Source organism: Tachyglossus aculeatus, chromosome 2 (genome assembly GCF_015852505.1).
Source record: "Tachyglossus aculeatus isolate mTacAcu1 chromosome 2, mTacAcu1.pri, whole genome shotgun sequence".
NCBI lineage: Eukaryota > Metazoa > Chordata > Mammalia > Monotremata > Tachyglossidae > Tachyglossus > Tachyglossus aculeatus.
The window spans coordinates 162,231,289-162,251,904 of record NC_052067.1 but is presented as its reverse complement, the minus strand read 5'-3'; the positions used below and the strand labels follow the sequence as shown (position 1 = coordinate 162,251,904).

General features: G+C 43.0%; 1 protein-coding gene across 2 annotated transcripts in view; it reads right to left on the bottom strand.

Moving 5' to 3' along the window:
* Nucleotides 1-20,616, bottom strand: part of MON2 (MON2 homolog, regulator of endosome-to-Golgi trafficking) — a 182,700-nt gene that overhangs the window by 9,642 nt on the left and 152,442 nt on the right. For both annotated transcript variants that reach the window (XM_038761242.1, XM_038761249.1), the window contains 4 exons: nucleotides 18,113-18,173; nucleotides 17,256-17,379; nucleotides 14,689-14,896; nucleotides 7,302-7,384 (listed from right to left, as the gene is read on the bottom strand). In XM_038761242.1, the coding sequence (XP_038617170.1) occupies nucleotides 7,302-7,384; nucleotides 14,689-14,896; nucleotides 17,256-17,379; nucleotides 18,113-18,173 (476 nt within the window). The remainder of the gene's footprint in view (nucleotides 1-7,301; nucleotides 7,385-14,688; nucleotides 14,897-17,255; nucleotides 17,380-18,112; nucleotides 18,174-20,616) is intronic.

The window sequence follows — 20,616 nt, the reverse complement described above, 5'->3', positions numbered from 1 at the left end:
GTTGTATAAATAGCATTTACTTAGAATCCACTAAATGCAATGCATTGCACTAAGCAGGTGGGAAGTAAGCAGGCACATAACTGACGGTATTTATGGCTTACTTTATGGCTTACTTCATGCCAAGCACTGGGGTAGATACTGGAGAAGCAGAGTGGCTCAGTGGAAAGAGCACAGGCTTGGGAGTCAAAGGACATGGGTTCTAATCCCGGTTCCGCCACATGAGAAGCAGCGTGGCTCAGTGGAAAAAGCCTGGGCTTTGGAGGCAGAGGTCATGGGTTCAAATCCCGGCTCCACCACTTGTCAGCTGTGTGACTTTGGGCCAGTCACTTCACTTCTCTGGGCCTCAGTTCCCTCATCTGTAAAATGGGGATTGACCGTGAGCCCCCCATGGGACAACCTGATAGCCTTGTATCTCCCCCAGCGCTCAGAACAGTGCTTTGCACATAGTAAGTGCTTAATAAATGCCATTATCATTATTATTATGTCCGCTGTGTGACCTTGGGCAAGTCACTTAACTTCTCTGAGCCTCAGAAACCTCATCTATAAAATGGCGATTAAGACGGTGCGCCCCACGTGGGACAACCTGATCACCTTGTATCCCCTCCAGCACTTAGAACAGTGCTTCGCACATAGTAAGTGCTTAACAAATGCCATTATTATTATTATTAGGAGAAGCAGTGCGGCTCAGTGGAAGGAGCCCGGGCTTGGGAGTCAGAGGTCGTGGGTTCTAATCCTGGCTCCGCCACTTGTCAGCTGTGTGACTTTGAGCAAGTTGCTTAACTTCTCTGTGCCTCAGTTACCTCCTCTGTAAAATGGGGATGAAGACTGTAAGCCCCACGTTGGACAACCTGATTGCCCTGTATCTCCCCCAGTGCTTAGAACAGTGCTTGGCACCTAGTAAGCGCTTAACAAATACCATCATTACTATTATTATTATACAAAATAATGTCACTGGCCTTCTGTATGACCTTTGGCAAGTCTCAACTTTTTTATAAATTTCTATCCAGAGATCCCCGAGAATAGGGCAGTTAGAACTAAGGTCTTATGTAAACTTTTAGTAGTTTCCACGAGTCCTTTTGACTCAAAAATACTGGGTAATGTCTTTTGACCCTCCGCTAACGGACCATGTCCGATGCGATTGAAATAATAGTGGTAGTATTTGTTGATGCCTCAGTTTCCTCATCTATAAAACGGGGATTGGGTACGGGTTCTCCCTCCTATTTAGACTGTACCAGGTGGGAGAGGGCTGTGACTGATCCCATCACGGGAGCACTATGGCGTAGTGGCTAGAGCCTGGGCCCGGGAGTCGGAAGGTCATGGGTTCTAATCCCAACTCCGCCACTTGCCTGTTGTGCGACCGTGGGCAAGTCACTTCACTTCTCTGGGCCGCAGTTCCCTCATCTGTAAAATGGGGATTAAGACTGTGAGCCCCATGTGGGATAGGGACTGTGTCCAACCCGATTTACCTGTGTCCACTCCAGCGCTTAGTACAGTGACTGGTACATAGTAAGCGCTTAACAAATAATAATAATAATAATGGCATTTATTAAGTGCTTACTATGTGCAAAGCACTGTTCTAAGCGCTGGGGAGGTTGCAAGGTGATCAGGTTGTCCCACGGGGGGGCTCACAGTCTTCATCCCCATTTTGCAGATGAGGGAACTGAGGCACAGAGAAGTGAAGGACTTGCCCAAAGTCACACAGCTGACAAGTGGAGGAGTCGGGATTTGAACCCCTGACCTCTGACTCCAAAGCCCGGGCTCTTTCCGCTGAGCCACACTGCTTCTCTAAAAAATACCACAGTTATTATTACTATCTTGTATCTACTTTAGCACTTAGTGCCTGGCACATAGTAAAGCACTTTAACAAATACCACTATTATTTCAATCACATCGGACACAGTCCTAGCAGAGGGGCAAAAGACATTACTGACTGCCTCTATTGCTGAACTGTACTTTCCAAGCGCTTAGTACAGTGCTCTGCACACAGTGAGCACTCAATAAATATGCCTGAATGAATGAATCCTATATTTTTGAGTCAAAGGGACTCATGGAAATTACTAAAAGCTTACACAAGACCCTAGCTCTAACTGCCCTATTCTCAGGGATCTCTGCATAGAAATGAAAAAATACATATATTATTTCTAAATTTCATTATCTCTTGTCCCATTGATATTTCATCATCATCATCATCATCATCAATCGTATTTATTGAGCGCTTACTATGTGCAGAGCACTGTACTAAGCACTTGGGAAGTACAAATTGGGAACATATAGAGACAGTCCCTACCCAACAGTGGGCTCACAGTCTAAAAGGGGGAGACAGAGAACAAAACCAAACATACTAACAAAATAAAATAAATAGAATAGATATGTACAAGTAAAATAAATAAATAGGGTAATATTTATTTATTTATTTATTTTACTTGTACATATCTATTCTATTTATTTTATTTCACATAATAACTGCTCTATATTACCGTACCGCACTTGCATGTGTATACAGGGCATGTAGAAAACTATGCCTTACCATTTTTTTTTAATTTTTATTTTTTTAATGGCATTTATTAAGCGCTTACTATGTGCAGAGCACTGTTCTAAGCGCTCCTACCAGTGAATCGGTGGAGAAAGATCATTGATTAATTCTATCATAAGGCTGCTATAGCCAGATCACCTGGATTGCTGCTATGAACACTGTTATCACTGTACCCCACAAAAACTCAATTTTAGACATCTATGAGAGAGCGGCATTGGATGCTTGGGTTTCTTCTGATCGATCAATCAACAGTATTGACTGAACGCTGTGTGCAGAGCATCATCATCATCATCAATCGTATTTATTGAGCGCTTACTGTGTGCAGAGCACTGCATTAAGCACTTGGGAGAGTACGATGGGACTGAGTAGGTAGACACGATCTCTTCTGTTTGAAAGTACCTCCTTGATCTGACAACCCAATGAGATCGTGCAGAGCATCATCATCATCATCATCAATCGTATTTATTGAGCGCTTACTGTGTGCAGAGCACTGCATTAAGCACTTGGGAGAGTACGATGGGACTGAGTAGGTAGACATGATCTCTTCTGTTTGAAAGTACCTCCTTGATCTGACAACCCAATGAGATTGTGCAGAGCATCATCATCATCATCATCAATCGTATTTATTGAGCACTTACTGTGCGCAGAGCACTGCATTAAGCACTTGGGAGAGTACAATGGAACTGAGTAGGTAGACACGATCTCTTCTGTCTGAAAGTATCTCCTTGATCTGACAACCCAATGAGATCGTGCAGAGCATCACCATCATCATCATCATCAATCGTATTTATTGAGCGCTTACTGTGTGCAGAGCACTGTGTGCAGAGCACTGCATTAAGCACTTGGGAGAGTACAATGGAACAGCGTCGGTAGACAAGATCTCTTCTGTTTGAAAGTACCTCCTTCATCTGACAACCCAATGAGATCGATCGCTACTTTTCCTCTGTGTTAAAATGCCATTTTCATTATTTAACTCTGTTCAATTGGAATTTTAACATGCCCCAGGGCGCCATTCAAATGTGGGGCACATCCAACACATTAAATTGAGTGGGATTCCCATTTTTTTATTACTAGCACTGTCCTGTCAATACTCTGCAGATTTCCTGATAAACGGTGACTGACTTCTCTTCCACCTCTCAGGATGGTAAGCTCGTCGTAAGCACGGACTAAGTCTACCAACTCCGTTACACTGTACTCTCCCAAGCGCCTAATCCAGTGCTCTGCACTCAGAAAGCACTCATTCACTCATTATAGTCGTATTTATTGAGTGCTTACTGTGTGCAGAGCACCGTACTAAACGCTTGGAAACTACAATTCGGCAACAGGTTGAAACCATCCCTACCCAACAACGGGCTCACAGTCTAGAATAGTCAATCAATCAATCAATCGTATTTATTGAGCGCTTACTGTGTGCAGAGCACTGTACTAAGCGCTTGGGAAGTCCAAGTTGGCAACATATAGAGACAGTCCCTACCCAACGGTGGGCTCACGGTCTAAAAGGGGGAGACAGAGAACAAAACCAAACATACTAACAAAATAAAATAGAATAGATATGTACAAGTAAAATAGAGTAATAAATATGTACAACCATATATACATATATACAGGTGCTGTGGGGAAGGGAAGGAGGTAAGATGGGGGGGATGGAGAGGGGGGCGCGGGGGAGAGGAAGGGGCTCAGTCTGGGAAGGCCTCCTGGAGGAGGTGAGCTCTCAGTAGGGCCTTGAAGGGAGGAAGAGAGCTAGCTTGGCGGATGGCCAGAGGGAGGGCATTCCAGGCCCGGGGGATGACGTCAATAAATAGTCAATAAATACCATCGACTGATCCAATGATTGATTGATTATTCATTCATTCAATCGTATTTATTGAGCACTTACTGTGTGCAGAGCACTGTACTAAGCGCTTGGGATGTTTCGGTTAACTTCACTTCTTCGCCAAGGATCATTCCAAATGATGCCCAAGCCTTGATGTCCCGAATGTACCGGTGCAGCTAATAAACCCTCTCTCCCTCTAAAGACCAAACCACCCCTTCCTGAGATCGGGGGGCGAAGCGGTGAGAAGTAGGGGTTTTGCCGTCAGTGGGGCAGGTCTCTGAGCAGAAAAAAACCCTCGGACATTTTGTGTGATGGGCCGGCCTGGCAGGGATCCTGAAATGAGCCGGTTAGAGTGCTCAATAAATACAATTGATTGATTGATTATATATGTATATATTGATTGATTGATTATATATGTATATATGTTTGTACATATTTATAACTCTATTTATTTATTTATTTATTTTACTTGTACATATCTATTCTATTTTATTTTGTTAGTATGTTTGGTTTTGTTCTCTGTCTCCCCCTTTTAGACTGTGAGCCCACTGTTGGGTAGGGACTGTCTCTATATGTTGCCAACTTGGACTTCCCAAGCGCTTAGTACAGTGCTCTGCACACAGTAAGCGCTCAATAAATACGATTGCTGATGATTAGAGACGGTGGTGGAGAGGACCCCTTTGACGCTGAAGTGAGTATTTTGGGAACCTGCCTGCTGAGAGCTCACCTCCTCCAGGAGGCCTCCCCAGACTGAGCCCCTTCCCTCCTCTCCCCCTCGTCCCCCTCTCCATCCCCCCATCTTACCTCCTTCCCTTCCCCACGGCACCTGTATATATGTATATATGGTTGTACATATTTATTACTCTATTTATTTATTTATTTATTTATTTATTTTACTTGCACATTTCTATCCTATTTTATTTTGTTGGTATGTTTGGTTCTGTTCTCTGTCTCCCCCTTTTAGACTGTGAGCCCACTGTTGGGTAGGGACTGTCTCTATGTGTTGCCAATTTGTACTTCCCAAGCGCTTAGTACAGTGCTCTGCACATAGTAAGCGCTCAATAAATATGATTGATTGATTGATTGATGGGCTAAGGCGGGCCAGCCTGGGCACGCGGGCTGCTTTCTCTCTGGATGCCTCTGGGACTGGCACCTAATCTGACCGCGGGCACCGTGAGTCAGAGGACCTGGGTTCTAACCCCGGCTCTGCCACACGCCTGTCGTATGATCTGGGCAAGTCACTTCACTTCTCTGTGCCTCAGTTACCTCCTCTGCAAAAGGGGGATCAAGACTGTGAGCCCCAGGTGGGACAGGGCGTGTCCCGCCCAATTACCCTGTATCTCCCCCAGTGCTTACAAGAGGGTTTGGCACGTGGTAATAATAATAATAATGGCATTTATAAAGCGCTTACTACGTGCAAAGCACTGTTCTAGGCGCTGGGGAGGTTACAAGGTGATCAGGTTGTCCCACGGGGGGCTCACAAGTCTTAAATTGTGCGAAGCAGCGTGGCTCAGTGGAAAGAGCCCGGGCTTTGGAGTCACAGGTCATGGGTTCAAATCCCAGCTCCGCCAATTGCCTAATGTGTGACTTTGGGCAAGTCACTTAACTTCTCTGGGCCTCAGGTACCTCAGCTGGAACATGGGGATTAAGACTGTGAGCCTGATTACCCTGTAACCTCCCCAGCGCTTAGAACAGTGCTTTGCACATAGTAAGTGCTTAATAAATGCCATAATAATTATTATTATTAAATACCACAATTATTATTATTGCTTTACAGACCGTGAGCCCACTGCTGGGTAGGGACTGTCGCTATATGTTGCCATCTTGTACTTCCCAAGCGCTTAGTACAGTGCTCTGCACACAGTATGCACTCAATAAATGCGATTGATTGATTGATTGATTTGCAACGTACGGCACCCTGCCCACCTCCTTGCGTGGGGCACAACTTCATGCCCCAACAGGACCCTGATGGGCAGGGGTGCTACAGTGATACTCCTGGTGCTTTGCCAATTATTAACATAACCACCTATTCCTTCGGGCAGGATCTTGACTCCAAAGTCGGCCCGTCTGTCCTGAGGCTCGTCAGTCATTTACAATTCCACCATCGTCATCGTCGAGGCGATGACTTTAACGGCATAACAGTGGAAAAAAAAATGGCTGGGTTGTGGACAACGGCTTCTGCTTGTGAACTGCGCGCGATCAACTTTTTAAAGAGCGAAATTCCATTATGCCGTCATAAATGTTGCATTGATCTCCAGGCAATAAAGGCCTAGGTGACAATCTGGACAACGGCATGCTCTGAGACTCATGTTTTCATAAAATGAAGTGCTTTTAGTCATCTGTTGTATATATGTATATATGTTTGTACATTTTTTTTTACTCTATTTATTTATTTATTTTATTTGTACATATCTATTCTATTTATTTTATTCTGTTAGTATGTTTGGTTTTTGTTCTCTGTCTCCCCCTTTTAGACTGTGAGCCCACTGTTGGGTAGGGACTTTCTCTATATGTTGCCAATTTGTACTTCCCAAGTGCTTAGTACAGTGCTCTGCACATAGTAAGCGCTCAATAAATACGATTGATGATGATGATGATCTGTTTTCCCCTTTTAGACTGTGAGCCCACTGCTGGGTAGGGACTGTCTCTATATGTTGCCAACTTGTACTTCCCAAGCGCTTAGTACAGTGCTCTGCACACAGTAAGCGCTCAATAAATACGATTGATTGATTGATCTGTTTTTAAAATTAGGAAGGACAAAATTCATGATCCAGCACTTGAAATTCACGGGGGCTTGGGGTTACTCATTGTCCATATTTTTCTCCCACAAATTAGTGAAAACACAAAATGAGTTAGCCTGATGTCTATGACTTCTAATAAAACGTAAGTCTATGAAATAGCACATGGAATATTGAGATTTTTATTAGCTAGTTATTTTATGGCTTAGTAACTTACCATTTTCAGGCTGCGTTTTCTTAAGTGAATCTATAAGCGTACTGACTGCTTTTAATACAAATATGATTTCAGTTACTTGTTGCCTAAAAGAGAAAAATAAAGAACTCAATCATAATTTACCCAGTAATATACCATGCTACACAGTGAGTTTCTCTAAGCTGATTCAAATGGAAAGATGAGTTTCATGCCCACTACACAGAAATTTCACCCATAACTATAATTCAATTTATTTTGATTTTAAAATTTTTCCCCAATATTTGATATATTGTGTTTAATGTTTCCCAATTAAGCCCTCCTTTCCCCAGCTTGATCTCCCTTCCGTGAGGTCTATGCACTGGGATCTGTGACCTTTGGCCATTTACCGCTAATAATAATAATGGTATTTGTTAAGCACTTACTATGTGTCAAGCACTGTTCTAAGTGCTTGATAGTCATTCAGTCAATCATACTTATTGAGCGTTGCGTGCAGACCACTGTACTGAGCACTTGGGAGAGTAAAAAATAACCCCATCGCCAACCCCACAGCATTTATGTACACATCTTTAAATTATACATTACATATTATTTAATTTGTAGTCATGTCTCCCACGCTAGACTGTAAGCTCGTTTTGTATTCTATTGTACTGTACTCTCCCAAGCGCTTAGCACCGTGCTCTGCACATAGTAAGTGCTCAGTAAATACCACTGGGAAAGTTTCTGTATTTCAAACAGGCAGTTTAGAATCTAAAAATTAAAATTACATCTCTGCCAAAAGGATCTAAAAATTAAAATTACTTCTCTTCCAACAGGCCTTCCCCGACAAACCCCTCATTTCCATAACTAATTCACCCTCCTTGCATTGCCTACTGCATTTGGGTCTAATCCCTTTTAGCACTTTGATACCCCATCCCCGAGCCCCCCATGCCATATAATAATAATAATAATTATGGCATTTGTTTAGTGCTTACTATGTGCCAGGCACTGAACTAAGCGCTTGGGTGAGTACATGCAAATCGGGTTGGACGCAGTCCCTGTCCCGCAAGGGTCTCACAGTCTTAATCCCCTCTTTACAGATGAGGAAACTGAGGCGCAAAGAAGTGAAGTGACTTGCCCAGGGCCACTCGGCACACAAATGGCAGAGCTGGGATTAGAACCCAAGACCTTCCGACTCCCAGGACTCTGCTCTATCCACCGTACCATGCTGCTTCACAATGTTCACATCTTTATACTCTGCCACTTTTCCAATCTGCCATTTATTTCAAGGCCTGCCTCCCCACCCAGATTGTGAGCTCCTTGTAGGCAAGGATCGTGTCAATCAATCAATCAATCGCATTTATTGAGCGCTTACTGTGTGCAGAGCACTGTACTAAGCGCTTGGGAAGTACAAGTTGGCAACATATAGAGACGGTCCCTACCCAACAGTGGGCTCACAGTCTAAAATTCTCAGTCTACTAATTCTATTGGATTACGTTCTCCCAGGCGCTTCCAAAAGTGCTCACCATACAGCAGTGCTCAATTAATCATTGTGGACAGGGAACAGGTCTACTGACTCTTCCAAGCACTCAGTACAGTGCTCTGCACACAGTAAGCCCTCAATAAATACCACTGATTGATGAGACCGAACTTCTCAAACATCAAGGGTGTCTCCCTTATGTGCCTTTCACATCTGTCAAACCGTCTTTTCCCCAACTTTTCTGAGCTATTTTCTGATTTTATTTATGACATTTATGATTTTTCTCTGGCTCCAAAGTTCACATCTCGGATCTGTGCGGGCGCTGAGTCAACACCCGTAATTCCGTGTTGCAACACGGTCAGGCTGCACCTAAATGTCACTGCATCCAAATGGAGAAATGAATCAAAATCACACCACAGCCCCCGAGTGTGCCAACTTCAGAAGTTGCTCCTTTTTCTGAATTTTCCCAAGTCATTTTACTGAGATGCGGCAGAAGTTGGTAGCATTATTCATTTCGCATTTCAACAGCTAGGGTTCAAATCACGCCAAGAATGGTTTGTACTTCAGTTCTGCTATTTGAAGGACTTGAAAAACAAACTGTTCCTTTATCTAAGAAGGTGAAGAGCTTGCCTGGCAATATCAGAGGGTTAAAGGGTCCAACAGCCATGTCAGAGAGGGCAAACGACATCTTCTTGCGTATTTTGCCTCCTCCAGGAGGCCTTCCCAGACTGAGCCCCTTCCCTCCTCTCCCCCTCGTCCCCCTCTCCATCCCCCCATCTTACCTCCTTCCCTTCCCCACAGCACCTGTATATATGTATATATGGTTGTACATATTTATTACCCTGTTTATTTATTTATGTATTTATTTTACTTGTACATTTCTATCCTATTTATTTTATTTTGTTGGTATGTTTGGTTCTGTTCTCTGTCTCCCCCTTTTAGACTGTGAGCCCACTGTTGGGTAGGGACTGTCTCTATGTGTTGCCAATTTGTACTTCCCAAGCGCTTAGTACAGTGCTCTGCACATAGTAAGCGCTCAATAAATACGATTGATTGATTGATTGATTGATTTTGAAGGGGTTTGGGGACAGGACACCTCCACGAACCCAAGGTCCAGTTTCGGAGAGAAGAGAGGAACCAAGAGGGGAGACTGACGGTCATCCAGCGCTTAGAACAGTGCTTCGCACATAGTAAGTGCTTAATAAATGCCATTATTATTATTATTATTATTGTGTTCCTGCCTCTGTTGGAAACAAGGAACTCACGGATTCCCAAAGCGCAGCGTATTATTACAGAAAATGCAGTCGAGTAGCACCGCTTAGGACACTCCTGGCATAGACCAATATGGTGCCCTGCTATGACAATCATTGTGGTAATTGTTAAGTGCTTACTATTTTCCAGGCACGGGACTGTCTCTATATGTTGCCAACTTGTACTTCCCAAGCGCTTAGTACAGTGCTCTGCACACAGTAAGTGCTCAATAAATACGATTGATTGATTGTACTAAGTGTTGGGATAGATACGAGATAATCACAGGTTGGACACAGCCCGTGTCCCACATGGGAATCACAGCCTAAGTGGGAGGGAGAAAATGTACTGAATCTGTTTTACAGATGAGGGAACTGAGGCACAGAGGCGTTAAATGACTTGCCCAAACGCACACAGCGGGTAAGTGTGAGGAATGGCGTGGCCTAGGCAGAAAGAGCATGGGTTTGGGAGCCAGAGGACCGAGGTTCTCACCCCAGCTCTGCCAAATGCTTGCTGTGTGACCCCAGGCAAGTCACTTGCCTTCTCTGTACCTCACTTTCCTTAACTGTAAAATAGGGATTCAATTCTACTCCCTCCTACTTAGACTGTGAGCCTCATGTGCAGCGTGGCTCAGTGGAAAGAGCCCGGGCTTTGGAGTCAGAGGTCGTGGGTTCCAATCCCGACTCCGCCACAAGTCTGCTGTGTGACCTTGGGCAAGTCACTTAACTTCTCTGAGCCTGAGTTACCTCATCTGTAAAGATGGGGATTAAGACTGTGAGCCCCACATGGGACAACTTGATCACACTGTAACCCTCCCCAGCGCTTAGAACAGTGCTTTGCACATAGTAAGCGCCTAACAAATGCCATCATTATTATTATTATTATTATTATGTGGGCCAGGGACTGTGTTCATCCAACCTGATTAACTTGTAATTACCCCAGTGCTTAGAACATGCTTGGCACAGAATAAGCGCTTACCAAATACTACAGTAATAATGAGAATAATAATAATAATGATGGCATTTGTTAAGTGCTTACTATGTGCTGTTCTAAGCGCTGGGGGGGATGCAAGGTGATCAGGTTGTCCCATGTGGGGCTCACAGTCTTAATCCCCATTTTACCTACGAGGTAACTGAGGCTTAGAGAAGTTAAGTGACTTGCCCAAGGTCACACAGCAGACATGTGGCGGAGCCGGGATTAGAACCCATGACCTCTGACTCCCAAGCTTGAGCTCTTTCCACTGAGCCACGCTGCTTCCCATGATGATGATGATAAGCCAGGACTAGAACCCAGGTCCTCTGACTCCCAGGCTCTCTTCAAGCATAAGCTTCGTAAGGAATCGGAGGTAAAGAAGAAAAAAGAATAAAACAGCCCCAGGGGCTGCAATCATTTTGTTGAAAATACAAAGGACAACTCTTTCATGCACACAAGGTGGCTGGCTCCGTGGATCCTGCCTTTTTCAAACACGTCATGGACTTCTGGGTGAATTTCACTGACTTCACCATGAGTGGTGTCTTCGTGGACTACGAAGGGCAAATAGCGGGAAATCTTTAGATAACTACAATTTTCCTTTCCAAAGCAAAATCCGTATCTAAAGGGTCCCCGAATCAAGGCTTGATTTTCCCGGGGATTGTTCCGAAATGCACTGCAGGGAACCTCTGGATTCCCTCACGTATTATTTGAAAGTTGCTTGGTTTTCTTTGATTATAATTTTATTTTTTTATTTAAGAGTTAATGCCCTCCCTCTGCCCATCCGCCAAGCTAGCTCTCTTCCTCCCTTCAAGGCCCTGCTGAGAGCTCACCTCCTCCAGGAGGCCTTCCCAGACTGAGCCCCTTCCTTCCTCATCCCCCTCTCCAACCCCCCATCTTACCTCCTTCCCTTCCCCACAACACCTGTATATATGTATATATGTTTGTACATATTTATTACTCTATTTATTTATTTTACTTGTACATATCTATTCTATTTATTTTATTTTGTTAGTATGTTTGGTTTTGTTCTCTGTCTCCCCCTTTTAGACTGTGAGCCCACTGTTGGGTAGGGACTGTCTCTATATGTTCCCAATTTGTACTTCCCAAGCGCTTAGTACAGTGCTCTGCCCATAGCAAGCACTCAATTAATACCATCGATGATGATGATGATGAAGAGTACTTGTTCAGTGCTTACTATGACCCAGGAAGTTGCTTGGTTTTCTTTGTTTATAATTTTATTTTTTTATTTAAGAGTACTTGTTCAGTGCTTACTAGGACCCAGGAAGTTGCTTGATTTTCTTTGATTTTATAATTTTATTTTTTTATTTAAGAGTACTTGTTCAGTGCTTACTAGGACCCAGGAAGTTGCTTGATTTTCTTTGATTTTATAATTTTATTTTTTTATTTAAGAGTACTTGTTCAGTGCTTACTAGGACCCAGGAAGTTGCTTGATTTTCTTTGATTATAATTTTATTTTTTCATTTAAGAGTACTTGTTCAGTGCTTACTAGGACCCAGGAAGTTGCTTGGTTTTCTTTGATTATAATTTTATTTTTTTATTTAAGAGTACTTGTTCAGTGCTTACTAGGACCCAGGAAAGTTGCTTGGGTTTTCTTAATTTCTTTGATTATAATTTTATTTTTTTATTTAAGAGTACTTGTTCAGCGCTTACTAGGACCCAGGAAGTTGCTTGATTTTCTTTGATTTTATAATTTTATTTTTTCATTTAAGAGTACTTGTTCAGTGCTTACTAGGACCCAGGAAGTTGCTTGGTTTTCTTTGATTATAATTTTCTTTTTTTATTTAAGAGTACTTGTTCAGTGCTTACTAGGACCCAGGAAGTTGCTTGGTTTTCTTTGATTATAATTTTATTTTTTTATTCAAGAGTACTTGTTCAGTGCTTACTAGGACCCAGGAAGTAGCCTGGTTTTCTTTGATTATAATTTTATTTTTTTTATTTAAGAGTACTTGTTCAGTGCTTACTATGACCCAGGAAGTTGCTTGGTTTTCTTTGATTATAATTTTATTTTTTTATTTAAGAGTACTTGTTCAGTGCTTACTATGACCCAGGAAGTTGCTTGGTTTTCTTTGATTATAATTTTATTTTTTTATTTAAGAGTACTTGTTCAGTGCTTACTAGGACCCAGGAAGTTGCTTGGTTTTCTTTGATTATAATTTTATTTTTTTATTTAAGAGTACTTGTTCAGTGCTTACTAGGACCCAGGAAGTTGCTTGGTTTTCTTTGATTATAATTTTATTTTTTTATTCAAGAGTACTTGTTCAGTGCTTACTAGGACCCAGGAAGTTGCTTGATTTTCTTTGATTATAATTATATTTTTTCATTTAAGAGTACTTGTTCAGTGCTTACTAGGACCCAGGAAGTTGCTTGATTTTCTTTGATTTTATAATTTTATTTTTTTATTTAAGAGTACTTGTTCAGTGCTTACTAGGACCCAGGAAGTTGCTTGGTTTTCTTTGATTATAATTTTATTTTTTTATTCAAGAGTACTTGTTCAGTGCTTACTAGGACCCAGGAAGTAGCCTGGTTTTCTTTGATTATAATTTTATTTTTTTATTTAAGAGTACTTGTTCAGTGCTTACTAGGACCCAGGAAGTTGCTTGGTTTTCTTTGATTATAATTTTATTTTTTTATTTAAGAGTACTTGTTAAGTGCTTACTATGACCCAGGAAGTTGCTTGATTTTCTTTGATTTTATAATTTTATTTTTTAATTTAAGAGTACTTGTTCAGTGCTTACTAGGACCCAGGAAGTTGCTTGGTTTTCTTTGATTATAATTTTCTTTTTTTATTTAAGAGTACTTGTTCAGTGCTTACTATGATCCAGGAAGTTGCTTGGTTTTCTTTGATTATAATTTTATTTTTTTATTTAAGAGTACTTGTTCAGTGCTTACTAGGACCCAGGAAGTTGCTTGGTTTTCTTTGATTATAATTTTATTTTTTTATTTAAGAGTACTTGTTCAGTGCTTACTAGGACCCAGGAAGTTGCTTGATTTTCTTTGATTTTATAATTTTATTTTTTTATTTAAGAGTACTTGTTCAGTGCTTACTAGGACCCAGGAAGTTGCTTGATTTTCTTTGATTATGATTTTATTTTTTCATTTAAGAGTACTCGTTCAGTGCTTACTATGAGCCAGGCACTGTACTAAGCGCTGGGGTAGATAGATACGAGCTAATCAGGTAAGATACGGCCCTCATGGGGCTCACAGTCTTGATCTTCATGTCCCAGATAAGGTCACTGAGGCCCAGAGAAGTGAAGCGACTGGCTCAAGGTCACACGGCAGACAAGCAGTGGAGTCGGGATTAGAACTCAGGCTCTCTGAGTTCACACAGGCCTAACTTTCCGCTACGCCAGGCTGCTTCTCCTTAATCAAGAAAGAAGCCAGCACTGTCATTCTCAGACCCTAAAAGCATCTTTTGCTGCCAGTGATGGAGGCAGAATGCAGGCCTGGCTGCCTCGTGTTCTCAAAAAAGCAGTGTAGACCAATTGATAGACCACAGGCTTGGGAGTCACAAAGACCTGGGTTCTAATCCAAGATCGGCCACATGCGTGACCTTGGGTGAGTCACTTCCCTCCTCTGTAAAACGGGGATGAAGACTGGGAGCTCCATGTGGGGCAGCGACTATGCCCAACCCGATGACCCTGCATCAGTGCTTAGCCCATAGCAAGCACTTAACAAGCACCATCACTATTATTATGACGAAAAATCTGTAGGTACCGTGGAAGAGGGCATTTCCCACTTAGTCTTTCATCCTCTATGTAGCGATGCAAAACATCTTGGGATCTCTTTAAGAGCACAGAGAGCGCCAGCCTGGAGATGTAGCCTTCCTGGGGTGTGGTCACCTTATTACTGAAGGAAAACTGGAGTAGGGTTTCAAAGCACATTTTGGAAAAGTCCTCTCTCATTCGAATATCCACTTCTGCTTCTGCAAAAGTAAAATCGCAATCGCGAAAATGTTAAGAAAATGTAGTAATGTTTCCGTTTCCCACCACAAACAGTAATTCTTACTTTTAGGAATGCTGACACTGATAAAAAACTAACACTTCTACGACAGTACATTTGATCTGAGCACATATTTTTTTTTTTAAATGGTATTTGTTAAGTGCTTACTAGGTGCCAGGCACTGATCTAAATGCTGGGGTAGATACATGTTAATCAGGTTGGCCACTGTCCACGTCCCATGTAGGGCTCACAGTCTTAATCTCCATTTTACAGATGAGGTCACTGAGGCACAGAGAAGTGAACTGACTTGCCCGAAGTCACACAGCTGATAAGTGGCAGAGCCGGGAATAGAACCCACGACCTCTGACTCCCAAGCCCGTGCTCTTTCCGCTGAGCCACACTACTTCTCTACCGATGCATCCCTGAACTGGAAGAATCACAGTTTGGAAGGAGCCGTCTGAGGGTCAGACAGGACCCCAACTAAATCAGCATAGACAAGACACCGTCCCCGTGATAAAAACTCTCCAGAGGAGATTTCGTACTTCCTTAGGTAACCCAGTCCGTTTCTTAACAATGCTCGCTGTCAAGACCTTCTCTCTTTTACCTAAATGAAATCCCACATATCTATTCTATTTATTTTATTTTGTTAGTATGTTTGGTTTTGTTCTCTGTCTCCCCCTTTTAGACTGTGAGCCCACTGTTGGGTAGGGACTGTCTCTATATGTTGCCAACTTGTACTTCCCAAGCGCTTAGTACAGTGCTCTGCACACACTAAGCGCTCAATAAATACGATTGATTGATTGATTGAAGCAGTTTTGGCCCATTTCCTCTCATTTTCTGCTCAGTAAACTAATCTTTCACACACTCACCCGGTAGCTATTCCAACCGTTAGGCTTCTCTTCTGCCCACTACAAAATTCCTTTCAATGTTAGGTTTGATTTGACTGTGACTCGCTCTCCGTAACCTCACTGAAAAACTGGGGCTCCCAGATGTGCAGTTCTTCCTTAAGATTTCAGAGCAGTTCATTTCACGATTTTTTATTTTCTCCACCTCTTTTCACATTCTGCTCGTGACATACGACCCTAAGATTTTTTTTCTATGAGACTTGCCCGGGCTTGTATTATCAGATTATTTTCTGGATTTTCCGTAACTTTCCAACCTCAATTCGAAACTCAATATTCCCTTTCCAAGTAGCTGGCCCCCCAGCCTCTGACCCCATCCCAACCATTGCTTGACTGATCAATCCTTTTGTTATGGTATTTCTCAAGCGCTTACTATGTGCCAGACACTGTTCTAAGCGCTGGGGCAGACACAAAGTAATCAGGCTGGACATGGTCCATGTTCCCACGTGGGGCTCACAGTCTTAATCCCCATTTTAGAGATGAGGGGACTGAGGCACAGAGAACTGAAGCGTCTAGCCCAAGGTCAACCAGCGGATAAGTGGCAGAGCCAGGATTAGAACACGGGTCCTTCTGACTCTCAGGCCCGGGCTCTAGCCACTAGGCCAAGCTGCTTCCCACTGCTTGGAGACCCCCTTTCAATTCTGCCATTTTCAGTTATTGATGCCAATGCTGAAATACTATTAGGCAAAAGACGCAACTTGCTATGTCCATCATGTCCTAGTAATGTCCACTCGGGACATGATTCCTAACCAATTTGGGAAACCCAAAGTTTTGGGTTTTTTTTCCTGAGTTCACCGGGTGCTCTGTGCATAGTGAGCACCCAATAGATACCACTGATTTAATTGACTGAGGAGTTTGTGATGGGGGACAGAGTCAACAGACGCGTTAAGCCCCAAATTCACTTCGGCTATTGTTTCCTCTCCTCGATTGGCTTGAGCCACGGAGGAGATGAGTCCGATCACTGTTTTGTTACAAAACGATATCATTCACCCTGATGTTTTCTAGGATTTTCGAATAGTGGGTGCATGATTTAAAATTGAAATGTTCCAATACTTTCTCCCTTTAAGACACAGACAGCTTTTTGGATACTTTCCATCTCCGGTACTTTGGCAAAACTTGAATGATATGCACTGACAGTCTATCGTCTTGCAGTGACTTCAACCAATTGCTTCGTGTTTAGGCTTCAATTGGTCCATTTCTCTGGACATGAATAATATTTAACTCCTTTCCAGAGTTTCTTACATCGGGTCTTCTCCTACTCTCGGTTTTCAGCCCATCAATTCAAGAAGCTGCCTGTCCTAGTTTCTGTCACAATTTACCGCAATAAAACAAGATGAACACTTCAGCAGTGGAATTATTATACTCCGTACACTTCGACTTTCCTTCAAAAGTGCTTCCATGCTGATTAACACCTGTTCTTGGAGCGTTCAAACAACATACCTGTAAATGAAGATGACTGAGAATGTATTGAGCCCTTATTGAGCATAGTCATTATCTGACCGACAAACTCCTTGGGGATGAAATTAGCGTACGGCAGGATCTCCGTGCTGATGAGCTGTACTACCTAAACAAAAACACACACATTCAGTTTTCCACAAGTCAGTCGATGCTGTCACTTAGAATTTTAATACTTTCAAAAGTCACTGACTCGCTTTTAAAAAATGAGCCAGAAATGAAATGAATTCAAGACAGATGGCTCCACTCGATGCACTCTTGACCCTGAAGCTTGGCAATTTTGATTTCATGAAACGAAAAACAATACCTTGTGCAATCCATAAACATGGAAAGTTCCAAGTGGCTTATTGCTAGATGCACTTAAAATAATACTTTTAACCCCCTCCCCTTTAGAAGAACTTATATTCCTCTTCATTTCCAGCGCTTTGTGAGATTATCAAGCAAAACGTAAAAGATTAAAGGAATCTACTGGCAGCCCAGGTGGGTGACATTAACCCAGTAAGTGGTGATCTACTGGAGGCAGTGGGGAGGGGAGGATGGAGAAGATGAATTGGCTAACTGGAATCCTAAGCAGAGCACGAGGAAGGGAAGGGAGGGAAATGCTAGTTGGTTCCCTTTGGTGGCCATTTCACGGTTCCCATACTACGGTGAGTTTTCACAGAACACATGCCACTGAAATCAGTGTCCATCAAGCCTGTCGACTCATCCAAGACAACCCAAGATTTTTAACACAACCACAACCTAAACTTTTGACTGACCTACATTCGCTTTAGCAAGAAACGAGACAGGCCCGGTTTAAATGCTGATGTCTGGACTGCCCCGTAGTTGCGCCGACCCCTTACCTCAACGTCAATACTTTCATTCCTCTGGAATTCTTGAATAGAAAGGTTATCTGGCGGTAGGCTAGAAAAGAAACACATTTGATCAGTTTACCTTTAAAGGCCAAAATGTCCCCTGACCAGCCAAGCTGGAAAACAGTAGGGGAATGCATACCCCAAACTGAAAAGAAATGAAAATCTGAGAGGCAGTGTCACCAAGTGGAAAGAGCATGAGCGTGGGAATCAGGGGTCCTGGTTTTTTTTTTTAAATCCAGGGTTTGCCACTTGCCTGTGGGGTAACCTTGGGCGAGTTACTTAACTCCTCTTTCAGAGTTTCCTCATCTGTGAAACGGGGATTCAATATAATAATAATAATGTTGGTATTTGTTAAGCGCTTACTACAAGCAAAACACTCTCTAAGCACTGGGGTAGAAACACGGTCATCAGCTATCCCACATGGGGCTCACAGCTTCCATCCCCATTTTACAGATGAGGTAACTGAGGCCCAGAGAAGTGAAGTGACTTGCCCAAGATCACCCAGCACTTAGCTGGGATTAGAACCCAGGTCCTCTTTCTTCCTTCAATCGCATTTATTGAGCGCTTACTGTGTGCAGAGCACTGTACTAAGCGCTTGGGAAGCCCAAGTTGGCATCATATAGAGACAGCCCCTACCCAACAGCGGGCTCACAGTCTAGAAGGGGAAGACAGACAACAAAACAAAACATATTAACAAAATAAAATAAATAGAATAAATATTTGACTCCCAAGCCAATGCTCTTTCTGCTGGGCCAGGCTGTTTCTCCTGTATTTGGTAACGTAGTAAGCTTTTAGCAAATACCATAGTTATTATAATACGTATAATGTTAGACTCTACAGTACTACTGAAAGAGTTTTATTTTCCCCTTAACGATAATCAACTATAATCAAGTTGGTCTGCTTTCCTCCTGCTCCAGGCCCAACCTCCAGACAGTGCATCTTACTGATACCTACAGCACAACACTCAATTAATGGCATTTCTTGAACGTTTACTGGGTGCGGAGCACTGTACTAAGTACTTGGAAATTCCAATATAACAGAGTTGGTAGGCACGTTCCCTGCCCACAAAGAACTTACAGTCTAGAGAAGCAGTGTGGCCTAGCAGAAGGAGAAGCAGCCTGGCTCAGTGGAAAGAGCCCGGGCTTTGGAGTCAGAGGTCATGGGTTCGACTCCCGACTCCACCACAGGTCTGCTGTGGGACCTTGGGCAAGTCACTTAACTTCTCTGAGCCTCAGTTACCTCATCTGTAAAATGGGGATTAAGATTGTGAGCCCCATGTGGGACAACTTTATCACCTCGTATCCCCCCAGCGCTTAGAACAGTGCTCTGCACATAGTAAGCGCTTAACAAATACCATCATTATTATTATTATTATTATTAAGGAGCACGGGCCTGCGAGTCATCATTCATTCAATTGTATTCGTAAGTTCTAATTACGGCTCCGCCAATTTGTGTGCTGTTGAGACCGCGGGCAAGTCATTCTCTCCCTCTATGCCTCAGTTACATCATTTGTAAAATGGGAATTAAGACTGTGAGCCCCATGTGCGACGTGGACTATGACCAACCTGATTTCCTTGTATTCCTCCCCCTCCAGCGCTTAGTACAGTGCCTGGCGCTTAACAAAAATAAACAAAGTACCGCTATGATGGTTAATATGATGATGATGGTATTTATTACGCGCTTACTATGTGCCAAGCACTGTTCTAAGCGCTGGGGTATCATCAATCGTATTTATTGAGCGCTTACTGTGTGCAGAGCACTGTACTAAGCTCTTAATAGATACAAAGTAGATACAAAGTAATCTAGGGGTAATCAAGGGGTAGATACAAAGTAATCAGGTTGTCCCATGTTGGGCTCACAGTCTTAATCCCCATTTTACAGATGAGGTAACTGAGGCCCAGAGAAGTGAAGTCACTTGCCCAAAGTCACACAGCTGACAAGCGGCAGAGCCCGGGATTAGAACCCACGACCTCTGACTCCCAAGCCTGTGTTCTTTTCATTAAGCCACACTGCTTCTAACATGACACGACATGAGTGTGATACTGTATTGTGGCACAGCAACGGGAAGGCTGGGGAAGTCCAGATGGCTCCTATGGTTTAGACTGTGAGTCCGCTGTTGGGTAGGGACTGTCTCTATATGTTGCCAACTTGTACTTCCCAAGCGCTTAGTACAGTGCTCTGCACACAGTAAGCGCTCAATAAATACGATTGATGATGATGTGACTGAGCGACAGTCCATTCTTCACATACCAGCAAAGACTCAGGCCCTTAGAGTTTAAATTCCCAGTGGGCAGGGAGAACGTCATTTACTTGCTCTGTCCTTCCCAACCACTGAGACCAGGGGATTGGACCCAGTGGGTGCTCAATAAATAATACGAATAGTGGTATGTGCTGAACACGTACTGTGGGCCAGGCACTTTACTAAGCGCTGGGGTGGGTACAAGCAAATTGGGTTGGACACAGTCCCTGTCGCACGTGGGGCTCACACCTCT